Genomic DNA, 19,659 nt, shown 5'->3' with positions numbered 1-19,659 from the left:
AGGGAGTACCATATAGTGTAGTATAGTTAGCCAAATGGGCTGCCCGGCATGGCACGGCCCAAGCCCAATCGTACCTGGGCCAAGGTTAGTCGGGCCGGCACGGCCCGACCAACATGCTGCACACACGGCCCAGGCACGGCTAATACGACTCGGGCCGACCCAAAGGCACGATAGCCCATCGTACTTCTCCACAGAATAAGTATATTTTTCATCCCTCATTGTGGGCTGTGTTCAAATGGCTGGAAAATAAGTCTATATTGTATTTCTCTTCTCTTTGGGTCTTGCATTATATGGTTATTTAAGTCTATTTTTCATCTCAATGCATATAAACGTGTCGTTACATAATAACTGGGTAGGTTCTCAAGTGCAAGACTGAACTCTTTGTTGTCAACATGATGTTTGATAGCGCAACGCTGGATTGTCATGGGCATCATCGCCATCAGATGCAAGGCCTGGTCAGGACCATGATCTGTCAATGGCAAGCTCAATATGCGATTTTCATTGCTCACATACTATATTAGATCCTTATATACCTCCTAGGTCATGATGACTTCGATCCTCTGCCATTTGCAATTCAGTATGATTGGGGTGTGTATTCACTTCCTCTTGCAGCACATCAAGCTTCGCGACTTTACCATCATATTCAAGCGAAATAATCTTAAGTCTTGGAAGGTGCTTGATACCAATAATCCCTGATTCCAACCTGCAACCATAAATTTCTATACTTTCCATCGTTGGCGAGGTGCCCTCCTCAAATCTTATCTCTCTAAGTTGCTTCAGCAAGTAAATATCAAGACACCTGAGATTTGGGAATGTTCCCCTTCTGAATGTCATTTTCTCGTCAGCATATGCGTTGCGATAAAGACGAAGAACCATAAGGTTGGGCAGTGCCCCAAGTATCTCCATAGTTTTACCATCTTTTAGCCCACATCTGGATAAGCACATCTTCACCAGCTGCTTAAGGTTCCCAAACCAGTTTGGTGTATCTGCAAGAGATCCATTCAACTTGAGTCTCTTCAAGAATGGAGGAGGACATGCAATCGAATTGAGCCACTCAAGTGTTCCAGTATCTGAGAATCCCTCAGCATCCACACGGAGAGATTGCAGAGAAGAGAGCTTCTCAATCGCTGCACAAAATATCTGATACTTCTTATTTGTGGCGCCTTTTGTTGTCACGCTTAATTTTCTTAACTGAATTAGCTCCCCCAGCTCTTCAATCGCCTTCCTACTAGTTCTGTTGATGTCCACGACTTCTAGAATCTGTAACTCTTTTAGGTTGTCAATTCCTCTTGGCACCCTCACACCCTTTGTATCAGACCAACGGGTAGAACATGACATGCATATCTCAGGAATTAACTTCACACGGTCACTGAAATTTATTGAAGTTAAGAAAACCATCGGTAAGCACATGGTGATCATCAAGCATTCCTTGGGATTATCTATTATGCTAAAGTAACCAGAACCAGACCTCCTGCTGCATCGGAGGCTACGGAGATTCTGGAGTTTAGTCACCTCAGTTGTTAGTGCTGAGATATTTGCCTCCCTCATGTTCAAAATTTGCAAGCACTGCAATTTTCCTATGGACCTTGGAAGTGTATAAATAGTTGAGGCTCTTGCAAAATTCAAATATTTCATGTGGCGCAACAACCCTATATTCCTGATATCATTTTGTGTGAATTTGAATTTTGCATCTTCCAGATCCAACACTCTCAGCATCCTAAATTGTGGTGAACAAAGTGCAGGTGTTCGCCCCACAGGTCTGTCGCCAAACAAAGTTACTGAGCGCAGATGGTTCCACTCCAAGCATATCTTTGAGCATTTGCTCCCATGAAATGCTAGATGGCGGATGCTCTCCTCCGCTACAACAGTGATCTTCTCCCTAGTCAACAGCACAAAATTTTCCTCTCTAGAAATTGAAACTATGATATCACGCATGATATCATGGATTCGACATCTCTTAACAACTCCATCTGTACTAACTTTTGAGGGCTGAATCAGACTTCTGTTGATAAGCTCATTAAAGTGACTATTTCCAACATCCTCAATGTTCACCCCATCTGTGGCTCTGACAAAACCCTCTGCTATCCATCTATCTACCAGGCGCCCTCTTTGAATTTCAAAATCTTCAGGGAAAATACTTAGGTAAAGAAAGCATGGTTTAAGATGAGATGGTAAGTGATTGTAGCTTAGGGTCACCATCCTCCTCATGGCTTCTAGGCTTGGATTGCTCTCAAGCTCTGAAGGAAGTTCTCTGTAAAATTTTCCCCACTCCATTATCTTCTTAGTAGCAAGAATGCCTCCTATTGTGAGTATAGCCAGCGGTAAATAACCACACCTTTTTACCAATTTTGTAACTATGCTGCCCAAGTCCTCATCATTTTCCATGTCTTCAAGTCTTATGTTTGTCTTTGCTAGTAGCAAGTGTATAGCATCATCTATATGTAACGGTTCAAGGTGGTAAATAAGTGATTCAGAGGTACACCTTCCAGCTAAGCCAGCATCTCGCGTTTTTATTATTATGCGACTACCTCTGTTGTTAATCTTCGGAAAAGCAATATCATGAATCCAATTCCATGCATCTATGGTCCATAGGTCATCAAGGACAACAAAGTACCTTTTCTCCTTTAGCCCTTCAACCAAGTGATCAGCGAGATGCTGGACTTGCACGAGCAACTTCTCACTAAATTCTTTCAAGAGTTTGTCTAATGAATCAGCACCCAGAAGTTGCCTGATCATTTGTTTCAGAATTTCTTTCCTGTCAAATGACTGAGACACAGTGATCCAAGCACAACACGAGAAGTTCTTCATGTGTTCCTTGTTTTCATATGCCTTCCTTGCAAGGGTAGTCTTGCCTAATCCACCCATACCAACCACACATATCACTTTAGCTGGACCGTCATTAGTATTGACATCTATCAGTTTAAGCAACTCATCTTTAGTCTTGGCAAAGCCCACAAGTTCTGACTCGTCAGTGTTGCTACCTGATTGATTGCGAGCATCTTCTAGGTAGGAATCCCTCTCATCCTCTGTGGTTATAGAGGAAATGGGCTTGATTAAGCTGTAGCGTGTATTCCTGTTGCTCACTTCTTCAATTCTTGATTTTAAGTTGCGAATCTGTACAGCAATTCGATGGCGTTCACCAAGCTTCATTAGTTGCTTTGCCAAGCTTTGGCTCTCAACATGAACCTTGAATTCGTCTAGGCAATCTTCAATGTTATATGACAGATCTCGTACTTGCTCTGCCCATACCTTTAGCAAGTCATCTTTCTTCTTTGTTACTTCAGCAGCTCTTAAGAATGCCTGAATAGTTTTCAGCTCGTCCTTGATGTACCTACAAATATAAATTCAAAAGCAATAAAATTTATTAAAATAAATAAATAGATGGATGGAAATAAACTACTAGTATTCAGAGCGCCTCGTTAGCCATGAGAGTCAGAACTCCCACAATCCCTTGAAAAAGAAAGATCCTACAAATCGTCTCATTAATTTAAGAGAACAGAAGGGTACAAACCCCTTCTTTTGGTAGAGACCTAGTACAAAATGTAGATCGCATATGTATGTAGTCTTATATTGACTAGAGCCTGGAGGTATATTGCAAATGGCATTGACCATATATTTCTCACAAAAAAAAATGTACTAACCATGCAATAGGATGGAAAATTTTGCTAGTAACAGTGACACTGTTATGTATAATCTCTAAGTTTTTATTGGATGATCTTGTCCGGTGCTAGCAAACATTGCCGTAGCTCCTCAAGGACTAATATAAAAGGGGAATTTAACTTTTTGCCACTGTTAGATTTGGCGATTATCCAAATACCCATTATAGTTTTGCACTTAAGTTTTTGCCACTGAAGAGAGAAATATAAAAGGGGAATTTAACTATTTGCCACTTTTAGATTTGGCGATTATCCAAATACCCATTTTAATTTTGCACTTAAGTTTTTGTCACTGACTCACTGTAGAGAGAAAAATTCTTTTTTTTTTGCCACTTTAGCTTACGTGGTGTGCCAACGAGGACGCCAGCGTGGAACTTGCTCAAATCATAAAAAAGTGTTTTTCCTTGTCAATGGAACTTGCGCTCATGGCATGGGAGCATCTTGGTTAGTAACTAATATATCAGAAATTTGAATTGGACTACAATGCATTCGTCTAGCATGTGTATAGATGAAAATCGATAAGAGTAACTGTACTTTGGTTTTTGCAAGATGTAAGTGGGATAAATAACCTTGTTTCTATGAAAACAACGGAAATTTGAGCATATGAAAGTATGAAACTGAAGGAATTTTGGTTTGCATGGTCACAATCCACAAGTTTGGGGTAGTGAAATGCGAAGCGTGAATAGGCTCTCCGGATTGTTTCATTTTTGATCCTGAATCCGTTGGAATCACCAAAAGACCAAAAAGGGCTGTGAGGCGGCGGCGGCGGCGGCCATGGAAGCCGAGGTCGCCGACACGCCGCCGCGGAGGGGCCATGGAGAGTCACCGATGTGGTATGGAGTTACAGAAGCGTGCGCACACATACCAGATCTCCTTCTGGATGCCGAGCAGGAGGGTGGCCTCGTCGGCGGCGGCGGAGGCGGCCTTCCCGACGGCGCTGCCCAGCACCGACATCGCCATGCTCACCACCGTCTCCGCCGCCATCGACTGCTCCCCCCTCACTACTCTCCCTCCCCTCTCTCCGGTCAAGCTCCAAGTGAGCAAAAGTATCAGGTATTGAACTGCCCTTTCCCTCTCCCAAAGTCTCGTATCTCACGCCTCTTCTCGAACCAAATGAATTCCAAACAAATTTCAGTGGAACTGAAATAAATCGTGTGAAATAAACCAGTGAAATTCCTAGTGCACCCGAGTCTGCAGCTAGCACGAAAGATGCTCATCTGTTCCTCACCGAAAATTAAAAAATATTGGGCATGAGCACAATGATGAAATTCTGAAACCAATTTGGCGATATCCACTCTGACATGTAGATTTGCTGTCCGTGTACAGGCATGAATGTATGGATCTTTTTTTTTTTAGAACTCATCAGTTTTATTTCCATTTCAGAAACAGAGCACATGACTTGTAAAGTTGTAATACAATTCGTTGCTCTGAAATGGTTCTTCAAATCTCTAACATAACAAAGGTTTCTAGGATGAGCAAGACTCAAGATATTTTGACAATCATAAACCTGAAGGATTTAGCTGTCGCGATCTCACATCCTTTGCTAACTTATCAGCTAGTTGATTCACCTCTTTTTGAATCTACATCACATGCATTAAGTTTTGAGGAATATTTTCTTGTATTTGACTGAGTAGAGGCCGAAGACTCCCAACCTCCAGGTCCTTCTTCCACAAAATTCCTCCTCTTTATGATCTCCACGATAGTTGCATTATCAGCTAGAAATGTGGTGCCTACAATATTAAGAAAACTTCCATCGCCAAGGAGATTGAGCTATACTGTGCTTGTATCCTTTATCAAAATTGCAATATGCAAATTTGGCACGTGAGGAAAATTCCAAAATCGCATATTAGTAGGTGAGAGAATCAAAATTGCAATTGCAATATGAGAATCATATGGAATTTAATCCTCTTTTGGAGCACAGCCAACTTTGGTAAAACAGTGTTTGTTTCCTCGGAAAGCAAGAGAAACAGTGTGCAGTTATATCAATAGGTGAGATTCATTATATCACTGAATAACGACTACATCACAGAATGTCACAGGACGGAAGGCTAGAATTACAATCAGAAGTTCATTTATCCGAATGTGCATCTGATAACCCTCACACATACATACACACACCTCAAAGTTTTAAGAGATGCCCAATCTAGCACCGCAGTAGAGTCTGGGCATCTCTAAAAGGTCTTATGGATAGTATGTATATAGCAAAATTAAAGGATAGTAATTTTGCAACCCATGGAACTCGTTTTCATCAAGATTGTGTAGGACTGGATGTCACGCAGCAAAACCATTTCTTCTGCACATGAAAACAATGAGATTAATGACATCTAGCTAGTTATGTAGTTCAAGAGAAAAGGAATATCGTTATATTAATCAGGGAGAAATTGAAATTCTGATATTATAATAAGCGTGAGTAATGTAATAGACATACCGAGTTTGTCTTGGGGGCATATGATTCCACCCTCTCAGTCCTAGTTTCTTTGCAGGGTGAATCAGTATCTTGCCCATTCCCACCCTTTTTCTCATCTCTGGCTTTGTTGAATATCACTGTGAATCCATCAGCGGACGCTGGGTCGTTGACATCCCATTCACCAAACTTGGGCAAGGGACGACCTGCTTCCTCCTAGAAAGGAACCATGATCCACATTAAAGGGTGTATCTACCTCTACACCTTGTTCAGCAGGCCTCAATCCTGGCCCATTTCCCGTGGGTGGGCTGGCATTTGATTGAGGCCTGCCAAGCATGACCAGACGATTGATAATTAGAGATTATGTGTGAACAAAGTCGAGTATAGCCATCTAATAAAATTGGAAAATAGAAAAAGATGAAACTAATGAACATAAAGGATGCCTTTTGAGAATCCATAGTGGGCCATGACTAACACAGCTAACCTTCAAGACAGAACAGAACAGTACAAGAAATAAGAAGATGACAACACAGCATATGCTTTGTCTGTGTTGGTTTCATTTGACATGTATGATATATCACTGTCTATTACAGTTGAACAATGCTAAGTAAAATATAGTAACATACAATGGACAGCAATTGACATCTCACCACATGTGTACAAGATATGAACATAATGAATGGTCAGATTGGAAGTTCAACAGCCAGGAAAAAGAGGAGCACCGCCAGGAGTTATTGACAGTGCACAGCTAGATGCCCAACCACCAATACAAAGGTCAGGCAATTTGACAACATAATAAAAAATAATTTATTTAACACCTCAAAACAAGGGTTGAATGCCCAACAAAAATTGTATGAGGGCCATGTGCACAAATAATTGCTGTGAAATGTTTACTAATAAACCATCAATATGATTGATCCATGATGCACTCTCTCCAAAGCATTGATTGATGTATGTACATGTGGATTAAAAGATGTGTTGCATTCTTTCAATCAGAATTAGTAAAAGAAACATTAAGTATGTGTACCGTTTCCCAATTCCAAACATCATAGTTGAATGGAACATTTTGTCATGTGGAAGGCATGACTGAAATCTCAAAAGAATGAATGTCACTAAGGGGGGAAAATTGCCAAATGGTGAACAGAATGTTATGTAACAGTCAACACCATAGGTATCTAGTATAATGTTCAACAAAGTAAACAAGAAAACTTAATGGATTATGGTTTTTATGGTACAGAGCATCTGGTTTACAATAAACAAGCAGCTTTGGCTTATGCATGTACAATATGCAAGGCTACTCGTAAGTCATAACTCATGTTATAGGACAGTAGTCTGTCTGTTTGTTGCATGAATGCATTGAATTGCAATTGCAGTTCTATGTGATGCGGGGACCTCATCTCAGAAGTCAGAAAATGGACTAGGCAAAGCACAAAAAAGGATACAATTTCTGCATTGTTTTTTGGAACTTTCTGTGATTCCACAAGTTCTCATTTACAGCCACTATAGTCAGTAACAAAAATCATATCATGGTTTATTCTCCCTTTGCCACATATCCCCTTATTTTAGCAAAGAAATCTCAAGCACGATCAAAGTTTGAACCTAACAGTAGTTGAACAAGCTGACGGTGACCTTCCATCGTACCTAATTGACAAAATTCTCCTACTTTTGTTCTCTACTTATGTTTTCAGAAACTTCGCATTCTATCATGACCCCAATTTCCTGTTCAACCAATTAAAAGCCTAACGATGAAGAACTGACCGCCAACAATCCTGGAAACGAGGGACAAACTTCATCTGAAGCTGAAATTCGACCAAAACACCTATGAACCAGTAAGATTTGACCAAAACTGATTGCCAAGAACCTTACTAACCCAGAACAGCATAACATCACTTTCGCCTTACGTCACTTAACAAACGCCCATCTATTAACCCCTCCAATTTTTTTTTTACAACTAATTTTTCCCCACACCTCGTGCTAATCAGCCTCCCTTCCTCTAATCAATACAATCCAACACGCAGGCGGGTCAGCTCGATCTAGACAGCGCAACCAATCACCAACTCTAAAATCAGTAGAAAAAAGAAACACATCAACAGCACCACTCACCGACATGGATTGCGGCGAGCCCGATCCGGCGAGCACGAATTCCGGGGAAGGTCTCCTCTTCCTCCTCCTCCCAGCGAGTGGGCGGCGCGCGCGGAGGGGGAAGAGACGGGGATGAGAGGAGCACGCAGCAGCAGCGGCAGCGGCGGAGAGGAGAGGAGAGGAGAGGGAGGAAGAGGAGGGGGAAGGGGAGAGGAATCGAAGTGGAAAAGTAGTTGATGAGTAGGAGTAGATTTTTATACCTAGAGCGCCTAAAAAGAATTTCTCTTTTCTTTTTTTTTTGTCTCTCTCTTTTTCGTGCGCGCCTCGGAGTTTGGACGACGCGCATGTGACCCGCCGCGGCCGGCGGCGTGTGGGGGCCCACGCGTCGGCGGGTGGGGGCGGGGCCCACAGGGCAGCGGCGGTGGTCGGTGGTGGGGGCCAGTGAGTCGGGTGCGGAGTGACGGCGCGGCGGGGTTGGGTTTGACCGGGCTCGGGTGTGGAGCGGAGACAGAGTGGAAACGCATGCGGGAGGGGAGGGGTGCACGTCGGTGTGTGCTTAGCTGGCGCCTGGAATCTGTGGGGGTAGGGCCGGCAGTAGTAGAGGTAGTGGCGGGACTTTTTCTGATTTTCTTTTCTTTTTTGGGTTTGGAGAAAAGATCAGCGTGTGACCGTTCGTGTGCGGGGGTTCGTTTTGTTTGCTTTCGATGAGCCCACCCGAAAATTTTAGATCCCGTCGTGTCGAACGTTTGGACATCTGTATAATATATTAAATATAGGCTAAAAAATAGCTAATTATATAGATTGTTACTAATTTGCGAGACGAATCTTTTAAGCCTAATTGCTACATGATTTGATAATGTTGTGCTACAGTAAACATATGCTAATGACGGATTAATTAGGCTTAATAAGTCGATTTTTTTTATTAGTGTCCGAACACCCTATACAACATCATATATAATATCCGATGTGACACGCCAAAACTTTACACCCCTCAATCTAAACACCCCCTTGGTTTGGGTGTGCGGGTTGTGTTCGAACTTCTCATTTCTTCTTAAAAAAGGTTAATTAATTACTACCTCCGTCCCATTTTGACTGTAGTTATGAATTTTGGTGTCCAACGTTTGTCTGTCTGTCTTATTTGAAAATTTATAAAACAAATTTAAAAAAAATAGTCACACATAAAGTATTATTCATAATTTATCATCTAATAACAATAAAAATACTAACCACGTCCGTCTTGTTTGAAAATTTATTAAAAAAATTAAAAAATAGTCACACATAAAATATTATTCATAATTTATCATTTAATATCAATAAAAATACTAATTATAAAAAACTTTCAAATAAAACGGACGGTCAAACGTTGGATATGAATAGTGCAAAACTGCAGTCTTTCTAGGACAGAGGTAGTATTAGTTAAAAAAATTAAAATAAATTTATATGATGTTTTAAAGTAATTTTTCTATAGAAAATTTTAGAAACACACGTCGTTTTACAGTTTCAAAAACGTACTTGTGAAAAATAAGAAAATAAAATATGAGAACTTGTAGAGTTGTAGTTTCAAACGTAGCCATGGTATGGGCTTATATGAGAAAACACGGAGGGTCGAGTTGAATAGTCTGCTGCTAATAAGCTATAAAAAACGAGCTAAAAATTATTTTTAGGTTATGACTTTTATTTTTCTCTATCATTATATCATTTTAGCTAAAGCTAGAAAAAGGTGATGAAACAACATCAAAATAATTTAAAACTAATTTTTAAAATTTTAATTTTGGCCATAACTTATAAGAAAAATGAGGCTTGAAAATTTATCAGTAGGTTGGTACACTTGTCGTCCTATGTGAAGGTAGAAAGTGTAGAATAGCTAGTGAGAATGTGATCAGTGTGATCAGAAATAATCTAGGTTAGCTTTCACACCTATTTGATTGATATGGTTACTATAGTCAAACAAAAATTAAGGAGAGGGAATGGGTGGTGCCCTGTGATACAATGTCAACGTCAGTGTGAGAGTAGAATAGGTCAAAGTGAAAGCTTAGGGGCTGACTTACCATCACCATGACTTGGCCCTGTTTAGTCAAACTTTTTTCTTCAAACATTTAACTTTTTCGTCACATTGAACTTTTTTACACAAACAAACTTCCAACTTTTTCGTCACATCGTTCCAATTTCTTTAAACTTTCAATTTTTACGTGGAACTAAACACAGCCTTGGATTATTATTACCCCTATGGCTGATGAGAAATTATTAATCACGCCTCTCCAGATTTGCAGTATTATGGTGTCTCACATTTGGGATAACGTTTGTATTTTATGGGATGGAAGGAGTAGACCAGTGTGATCGATCTAGGAGAACCTAAGAGAATAGATGTAGGGAGCTTGTACAATTATTGCCGATATTTGGCTATATATCGATATGACTGTCAGTTAACTAATTGTGTGAAATCAAAGTGTGCTTTTATTATTAATTTGTGATGAATAATTGGCATGATAGATAATTAATTTAGTATTTGGTGATTATTGGTGAAGTGTTTTTTTTGTGTGAAGTCGATCAGACTGTACCGGTAAGGCCGGTCAGACCGGTGTGGTATGTGCGGGCAGACTGGCTGGATCCTGATTAGGGTCGGTTTTGAGTTGTTTATTTGGATACTCATGTTTATCTCATAATTATGACTTCTAGATTATTTCTATATGTGTGTAATATTGTTGTTTGCTAATGTCGAGTCAAGTTAGGAAAAAACTTGTGCTCGGATATGGTTTCTTGTTTTGATTCCTGTGTAAGTGTGTCTTGATGCCTCAGGAGAGCGTTGTCGGTGATGGATCGAGAGTCAACTTGGGAGAAGATGATGTCTGGACAATCAGAATATCGTACGGGATGCTTAGTCTAAAGAACAATGCACATTGTTTTATGATGATTCTTTGTCGCATAAAATGGGTGAAAGTGCATCTAGGCCCCTAATGATTTTAGTGATTAATAACAATATGATTAGAGAGGACTAACATTTTCGTTTGAGTATATGTGAGGACTAACCGGCCGATCGAGCATCGTTTCCGAAGAGATGCTAACGATTCCGATCGTTTTCACCCCTAGATACCACTAGTGGAAGGAGGAGTGCTTTGGGCAACCCCTTGAGAAAAGGGTTAGCAAAGACCCGGCTCGTTGTGAGCTCCTCAACGGAAAGTATAATCCCCTTAAGGATTCAAACTTCAGGAACAACTCTTATTGCAACAACCTCGGTGATATACCTCTCTCCCTCCTCTAGCTTTGCTTGTTTGTACCGTTATAAGTCTAGTTGTTGTTTGTGCTTGTATTTCATTGTTGTATGTAGCTAGATCTAGAATTTACTTTCACTTGTGCATATTATGTGATTTTCAGAATTTTCGTAAAGCATTTTCAGAATTTCTGAAAAACCATGCTTCTGCATTTACTTAAGTTTTTAAATTAGCCCATTCACCCCCCCCTTAGGCCTAATTGACCGTTTCAATGGGAGATTGTGTGCGTATGAAAAGCGGAGTCAAACTTGGAAGGAGTCTAAATTTGGGAGGATTGAAATTCGAATTATGATGAGATAAGTTTGTTTCTTGTACGGGAAGGTTTTCTAGTGAATTAGAACTTCTTGTACAAATTAGATTCGTGACTTTAGGCTGCTTGTCTTGGGTATAAATAGAGAGGGAGTTGAGATATCCTTATATCGATTTTGGGAGAGTTTAATTTAGAGAAAAGTTAAGGTTTCGAGTTTAGTCGAATTCTGTGAGAGAAGTGTTGTTGTTGTACTTTGTAACACGAATATAAGCAATAAAATTCAATCTACGAACTTTCAAGACATCTTTTAATTTGTGTTTTGCTCAGATGCAGCGATCACACCGACAGATCACCAGCGATCAGACCAGAGGCAACTGCTCGGTCACACCGGCAGTTATATGGCGGCAACAAGCGTCGATGGCGCGAAGGGCGGTCAGACCTCGATCTACACCGGTTAGATTGGCAACAAGGCGCGGTCAAACTAGGGCAATCAAGCCGGTCAGACCGATCTCCATCAGCTTCGAAGGTAACTTTTAATTCCACTAAAAGTTTTCGGTTTTTAGTGTTCCTACCATTCCTCCTCCCCTCTCTGGTAGGTTTAGTTCGTTAGATGAGGATGCATTAGTTTTTTTAAAATATAGTACAGTCGCAGCTGATATAAACACGCGTACTATCACTCTTATGAATGTACACATATACGCACTCCATCCCTATAAACATTTTCAAAGACTAGACGGATATATGTCTAAGACACCCTACCTCTATAAGTACTTTCGAAGACTAATCCGACATATCTTAAGATATGCGAAGTCTAGAACTCGACTGTATCAAGTCTACAACTTGGTTGGTAGAATAACTACTCGTAAATACAAGCACCCGTGCTAATTTTAAAACTTAAATCTGGATGGATGGGTTTCACTATCAGGAACCTAATTAGTTGAGGTATACTAACTTCATGTTTTGGTTTTTTATTTGTGAGTGAGGAGAAGATTGGGAAGATACGTAAAACGATGTGAGCTATTAGCGCATGATTAATTGAGTATTAACTATTTTAAACTTCAAAAATAGATTAATATGATTTTTTAAAGTAATTTTCCTATAGAAAATTTTTGCAAAAAACGCACCGTTCAATAACTCGGGAAGCGTACGCGCGGAAAACGAAACAAACTCACTCCTTTGTTCTCCAAACGAACGTGGTAGGACTAAACTGGCTGAATAGCACATGAGTTCCTACTCTACTCATGCACACTAAACGAACTGTTCTATGATTAGGATTATAGAGTTTAGCTCGGTTATCATTAGCACTTATCAAAACTACTATATGTACATTCCGTGCAAAAACTTTATATTATAGAACTTACTTTAAAATATCATATATATCCATTTATCAAATTTATAATAATTAAAACTTAATTAATTATACACTAATGACTTTCTTGTTTTACGTGCGTCAACTTAATCTTTACCTTCATCATTTTCAAACATCATGCATTCACGAAATATTGTGTTTTACTAGTGCTATTCGTTGGAACGGCAACTTATCATGCAAATTTGACATCAATTTCACATTTTAGTTAAAAAAAAATCTACTCATCCATCCTATCAAAGTTATCTTAGATTTAATTTTAGATTGACCACTCACAAACAACAAATTGGCCTGCAAAAGTAAGAAATTGAACTATTCATTAAAAAGGCATGCATGCATTATAGAGATATCATATATCACATGACCAAAATCTTGACAATCTGGATAGACAGCCACATGATAATATGGTTGGTGAGTCTGAGTGTTTGAGCAAGCATTCAGCTCACCATTTATCCAAGCTGGTTGAATTAGATATATAGCAATAGTATTTGGTGAGCTACTCCGTCTTGCTAGTTGCCGTCGAATGTCAACTGCATTAGCATAATATTCTTAATTTATGGACGTGCGAGTTGTGACAGCTCGATTTGGTCATGTGGTCGAGAAAAAAGACAAAGCAAGTAGGAGTATTTAACAAAACCCAACCCAAATAATATTATTATTCCCCCATCGTGCAAATTGTCCCGTTCACATCAGTTTTTCTTTTCTCACTGATTAATTAAAATATTACTATCTCTTCCAGGTTTGAGTAAAAGCAGCATCGATCAAGGAAAGTTAAGCTTGGTGTTACTCTTACCGATGCAACACGACCACAATAATTCAGAAAAAAAATTGTAAAATACCTGTTAATTTGACTGCTGACTTCGCTGGATTCCAGAGCATCCAGGTGGCAGCGTCCACGTCATCTACCAAAGAAATATAATCAAGTGGAACAAAAATACTTACCTCCAGGAGAAGGCATTGGAATCGGTACGTGCACGAGGCTTAGCTGGACGCAGCTAGCTCTGTGACTCTGTCTGGCCTTGTCCTTTTCGCAGCATCACATACTTACGTGGCGCGCTCGTTGCCAACGTGGACATGCCATGTGCTATTAGGTGCCACGGCAGCCAGTAGGATGAGAGATTAAGGGCTTTATTCATATTGATGACATTTAAAATCGTAACATTTTTTTTAGAAAAATGATATATTAATACATTTAGTTTGTAAACAAACGTTGGTAATGATCACAGGAATTTAGCAACGTCACAATAAAATATCATAGCCTCCAAATGTTGCCAAACTTTGATGGCCTATATGTGGGTAGGGGTGGATATCGAGGCAGCTCGACTCGCTCGGTTTGGCTCGCTACCTTAAAAAGCCATCTCGGCTCGGCTCGGCTCGTTAGGCTTAAAGAGCTGAAATGCTAACTCGACTCAACTCAGCGAGCTTGCTCGAGCTGGCTCATTGAGCTTGTTTAGCTCGTTAACTGAATGAACCCTCCATTGGGTCCTTGTATAATCCAATTCAATATATAACTATGTCCATCATCAGTGCACCACAGAATAAGAAAACAAACCTATAGAACACTTACTACAGATTGTGCATCACAAGTTGAATGGTTCAATCAGTGACAAAATTAGGAAAAAAAATTGCTACAAATTGTGAAAAATATTGATGCGACACTTGCTTGATGTGAGGTTGGTGGATTTGCTTTAGGTCTCTGTCTTGGTGGCTTCTGAACAGAGGCGAGGTGGCTGCCGGCTGGAGTCAAACTAGAGGGAGAAGCTCCTGACAATTTCTTCCCCTTGCTACGGTTCTTGGATTCCATGCTTGCCAACCGGCGCTCCTGATCCATGAAGCAGACCAGCAGGGTTCAAGCCTCTAGGGACTAGGAGGTAGCGAGTGGCCTTGCAGCTGTGGGAGGAGTGGCGTGGTCGGCGTGGTGCTACGGCTGCGGGAGGAGCGGCGTCGTCAGCGTGGCCCTGCGGCTGCGGGAGGAGCAGCCGGTGGGCGCGCTCCGACGGCACAAGGAGAAGGCGACGACAACAGCCTGCTTGGTGTTGGTGGTGGTTGCGAGTCGCCGCCTGCGAGCCTGCGATTCGGTGGAGGCGGCGGATAGGATAGGGTTTAGAGAAGACAGGGAGTCGGGGAGGGAGTTTTTACTGGGTTCGACCACCTGATTGGGCTATGGCCTGTAGGATTCTTGGGCTATAAGAGTTTAACAAGCCTACAAAGTGACTCGCGAGCTGGCTCGGGATCAGCTCGTTAGCTTAACGAGCAAAACAGCTGTCTCGGCTCGACTCGTTAAGACTCCGAACTCGAGTCGATCCAAGCTGAGCCTGAAACGAGACAATTCGAGTCACGAGCTTCGAGCTTTTTTTTTCCACCCCTATATGTGGGCACCAAATTAAACACATCCCAAAAAAAACTTACCCTATCAAAACTTGACAATGTTATGGACTTAATTTTTTTTTCGAAAGGTTTATTTTGCCAGCATTTTAAACATGCCCTAAGAAAAAAAATCAGCAGTGGGGTATTGGGCTATGAGAGCCCATTGAGGTATGTTACTTAGGCTAAGTTAGTGGGCCGGCCCATACTCTGTTCTACCAGTAGACATTTTCACGAGAAATGGAAGTGCAGTTTTCTTATCCAGAGAACAAGGCTACGCGTGGGCCCCAAGCGCTCAGCGGACCATCCAACCACCCAGTGGAACTACTGGACACCGAGGAACCGGAACAGGACAACACCAAACGGTAACCGGTGCCTGGACCCACGTGCACAGAGGAGTAAACTAGTGTTGTCACCGGATCACGTGTTTTTCCTAATAGTTTATTATTGTTTGAAATGCAGGAACTCTTCGTTTAGCAGTTTTTACTTTTGTTATTTTCGAAAAATTATTTTACAAATAGATTTTTGAAAAAACTTATTCTAGAAATGGATCATTTTCGCGGGGCTAGCATAATTGTCCTTGTACCTCTTCACCGTAAAAGCTAAATCACTAATATGAAGGGCGTCAACAGTAATAACACTTGCGTCGAGAACCTATTTATAAAAGAAATTCAAAAGAATGAATAGTTTATAAAAAAATTATAAATAGGTCCTCGGTTACATTTAACATTAAACACCTATATGTAAGAAACATAATTTATATTTTAGTATTTTGGAATTTTTTTACAAATAGGTTCTGAACGTAACCCCTTCACATCCGAGACTTAGGGCTGGTTTGCTTTGTGACCTAAATTGACCTTACCAATTTTTGTCAATGTCAAATTTTGGTAAGTTTTGGCATGGCTAATCTTGGCAAGATAAAGTTGTGTTTGGATTGAAGCAAAACAGCCTAATTTCACTATTGAAATGGTCTATTTCTTTAGGCATGTCAAAATTTGGCTTCTAACCAAATAGACACTAAACACTATTGAAATTGACAAATATTGGCAAGGTCAATTAAGGCCACGAACCAAACTAGCCCTTAGCTTCCATTTAAGGGGCAAGGGAGATGGCAATGATGTCATTGGTGCCATCATGTTGGACCATAGTAATAATGGCGTTGGTGCCGCAAAAAGGGCTCATTCTAGAAATAAATTTTTCTAGCCATCAATTTGTAACATAAGTTTTTAAAAGGTCTACAATGTAAAATTCCAGATTCGTTTAGTAGAGGCAATACAATCCACCTCTATATCACACTTCCTATTCTGTTTTGCACTCTCTGTTATGTTTTTTAAGAAGAAAAAAAGTTCACTTAACTATGAAACCCTGTAACTGTTAGCCCCTCAACTCTTATAACCGCCTCATATTTCAAACCTTGACATAATCACGGTAGGGTTTTTAAGGACATGGCATCATGTGTCATTTTAGGTAGCAATTTAAAGTAAATAACATATATAGGATTATGGAGAGAGAAGGAAAGGAAGCAAGTTTGACATATGTAGGTCACAGTATTTTTTTTTCTTTATTTTGCTATTGTTTATTTTATCATCATCACCCTGGTCAACTCCATGTTGACGTTACATCATTGAAAACAATCCTGGTTTGAACTTATGGGGTGAAATGCGAACGGTTTTGAGAGTTCATGGACCAAAAGTAAATGAGTTTATGATTTAGAAATCAAAAGTGGACCAAAGCCATGGTCTTTTTTAGGGTGCGTTCTAAGCAATGTTTTGGAATAGCTACTTCATGGTTCTCTATGAGCACGCATCCCAACCGCTAAACGGTACGTTTCATTTAACAAAATTATTATGTATAAATATATATTTTTAATTTTGTAATAATTAAGATTCGATTAGTCACGTGCTAATGACTTATCTCGTCAAAATTTCACGTAGCATCACAAAATTTCAGCCTAAAAGCTGAAACAAACTCCGCCTTAGGCTATGTTCTTCAAGGTGGGTTGGAACTAATCCTCCACGCACGGAAAACAAAACGGTAATTAACGCATTGTTAAGTAAGTATTAGATAAAAAAACTTATGAATTAATATGATTTTTTTAAAACAACTTTCCTGAATATTTTTTAAAAATACATCGTTTAACAGTTTAAAAAGCATGCGGCGGGAAATGGGAGGTGGAGGTTGGGAACTTCCAGAAATGAACAGAGCCTTAGACACATACCAAAGCCATAGTTGCATAACTAAATATAGACTTTTCTCTTTAAGAGAAACACCCAAAAATCCCCCTCTATCCATATCCCTAACCCACTCCCTATATTATCCTACTCTGTGTCCATCCCCCCCTCTTCCTTTTTAAATCTTGGGATCCAAACTCACTCCCTATCTTATAGTAGTTGGATATATATACATTAAGAGCAACTAATTTATAAAAATAATAATTAAGAGTAATTAACATATTGTATTCATAAATAACTAAAAGTAAGACAAGTATTTAGCCAATTTAGGTGAAAACAGAGTCATGGGTCATTAAAAAAATATGGAGCTAAATTTAGAGAGATGGATGGAGAATGCAGAGGAATATGGAGCCATTTTGGATAGGCTTTGTATCTTTGGATTTGGGCATGAGCAATATGCTCCAACCCTAGCTTTCATGTACATATAAAGAAGAGATGGCAATGGGGCCCCGTTCACCGTTTTCCCGCGGTGAATTCACCTTTTAGGTGACTGGGATGGTTAATATCTATCCACAATGGTGAATAAAATAGTTCCAAAGTTAGCACCATTGGGGATGACGGGGGTGGGGACGGTGCACCATTCACCGTCCCCGCCCCCCGCGGTGACCCGACTTTATTGTATAGATGACTAAATCTAGACTTTTTAGACGTTTTGGCCCATAATACTAATGCCCAATTAACAGGTATATATAAAAGCTAACCCTAGTCTTTGGTCAAACTCCTCCAGATCGAGTCGAGCGCCTCTCCTCTAGCAGCTCTCCGTTGCAGCCACACGCGGTCGCCCACACAACCACCACCACCAGGCGCACGGCGCACCGCTGTCCACCACCACTCCACCACCGCCAGCCACCTTGTGCGCCGTCGCCTCCTCTCGCGCGCGCCGCTACTGTCCCGCCCCCTCTATCGACACGCCGCCAGGAGCGTCGCGCTACCTGGCGCCTGCAGCGGTCGACGCGGGTGCGGGAGTTGTCGTCGTGCAGCCGGGAGCCTGCAGCCATCGCCGCGCCACCGGGAGCTGCCCGAAGCTTGCCGCCAGCGCTGATTTGATTTTTGTTTAACTGCTCAAGTGCTGATTTGTGTTTAACTACTCAAGTGCTGATTTGATTTGTGTTTCTTTAACCAGGGACGGGGTAACCACGGGGCAAAAGTTCACCGCGTGGTGATCAGGGCTGTTGAAAATATAGCGCCGTCGTGGTTGACGGGGGCAGGGACGGTGAAATTTTATCACCACGGTGACGGGGACGCGGAGATGACCCCCGACGGTGAATTAACTGTTGCCATCTCTAATATAAAGGCAGTGGTGCATTTCTCCTTTGGAGCCATAAAGAGAAAAATATTTGATTGTGTGAAACGGCACAAATGGCATCTCTCCTATATATAAATGAGACATCATTTTTCAATGTATAATATAGCTGTAGGATAAAGGTCATCAACTCTTGTGCACACCTCTAAAATTATCTATACTTGAAATCAGAGACAATAGTTCTAATTTACAACCTCATTCTGGGATTCTGCATCAGATGAGCCATTATGCAACGAGCAATCTGGTAACTCTTTCGTAGGAAATAAATAAATGGAGAGAAGTCTTTTGTGGATAAGTTCATCTTGAGAAGTCCCTGTATTTTACTATTGTAATGATAAAGATTCTAAATATGACAAGTCTCCATGCATGTATCGATAATTAGGAATCACACCATGCTGTGTTTTAAATACATAACTTTTCTAGATACAATAGTTTTTTTTCTTACTAAATTGTATTTGTAGTATATGAAATTGAGACGTGTGTGAATCTTGTAGCTAACTTGTGTACGAACTTGCGTAGTTACTACGAACCAAGGTCAAAATGGCCTACAGGCCTAGTACGTTAATTTTGCTAACTTGGATGCTGATTAGGATGCCACATGGGTTTATACATGTTAGTCCACCCAAAGGCACATTAATTGTGTTGAGAAAGGCGTTGTTTATAAACGAAAGAAGGATGCTGGTTAGAAAAGGAAAACAAAATAGAAACCAAGTAATCCAGTATATACGGCTACT

At 40.6% G+C, this 19,659-nt stretch overlaps 2 protein-coding genes across 2 annotated transcripts; both read right to left on the bottom strand.

Annotated features, from left to right (window-relative positions):
* Positions 1–2,419: 2,419 nt before the first annotated feature.
* LOC4340777 (putative disease resistance RPP13-like protein 3) lies at positions 2,420–4,719 on the bottom strand. Its single transcript, XM_015788421.3, is given in 3 exon segments — positions 2,420–2,592; positions 2,595–3,331; positions 4,522–4,719. Coding segments are annotated over 3 exon segments (891 nt in total). The 5' UTR covers positions 4,641–4,719; the 3' UTR covers positions 2,420–2,557.
* A 914-nt stretch (positions 4,720–5,633) lies between these two features.
* On the bottom strand, positions 5,634–8,307 carry LOC9270755 (protein NOI4). Its single transcript, XM_015788423.3, has 3 exons — positions 8,164–8,307; positions 6,085–6,276; positions 5,634–5,949 (listed from the first exon to the last, which is right to left on the bottom strand). The coding sequence occupies exons 1-3, from the start codon at positions 8,167–8,169 to the stop codon at positions 5,905–5,907; spliced, it is 243 nt and encodes an 80-aa protein (XP_015643909.1). The 5' UTR covers positions 8,170–8,307; the 3' UTR covers positions 5,634–5,904.
* Positions 8,308–19,659: the final 11,352 nt, after the last annotated feature.

Source organism: Oryza sativa, chromosome 6, assembly GCF_034140825.1.
Source record: "Oryza sativa Japonica Group chromosome 6, ASM3414082v1".
Taxonomy (NCBI): Eukaryota; Viridiplantae; Streptophyta; class Magnoliopsida; order Poales; family Poaceae; genus Oryza; species Oryza sativa.
The sequence above is the reverse complement of the archived record's forward strand: the minus strand, read 5'-3'. Positions and strand labels throughout refer to the sequence as shown.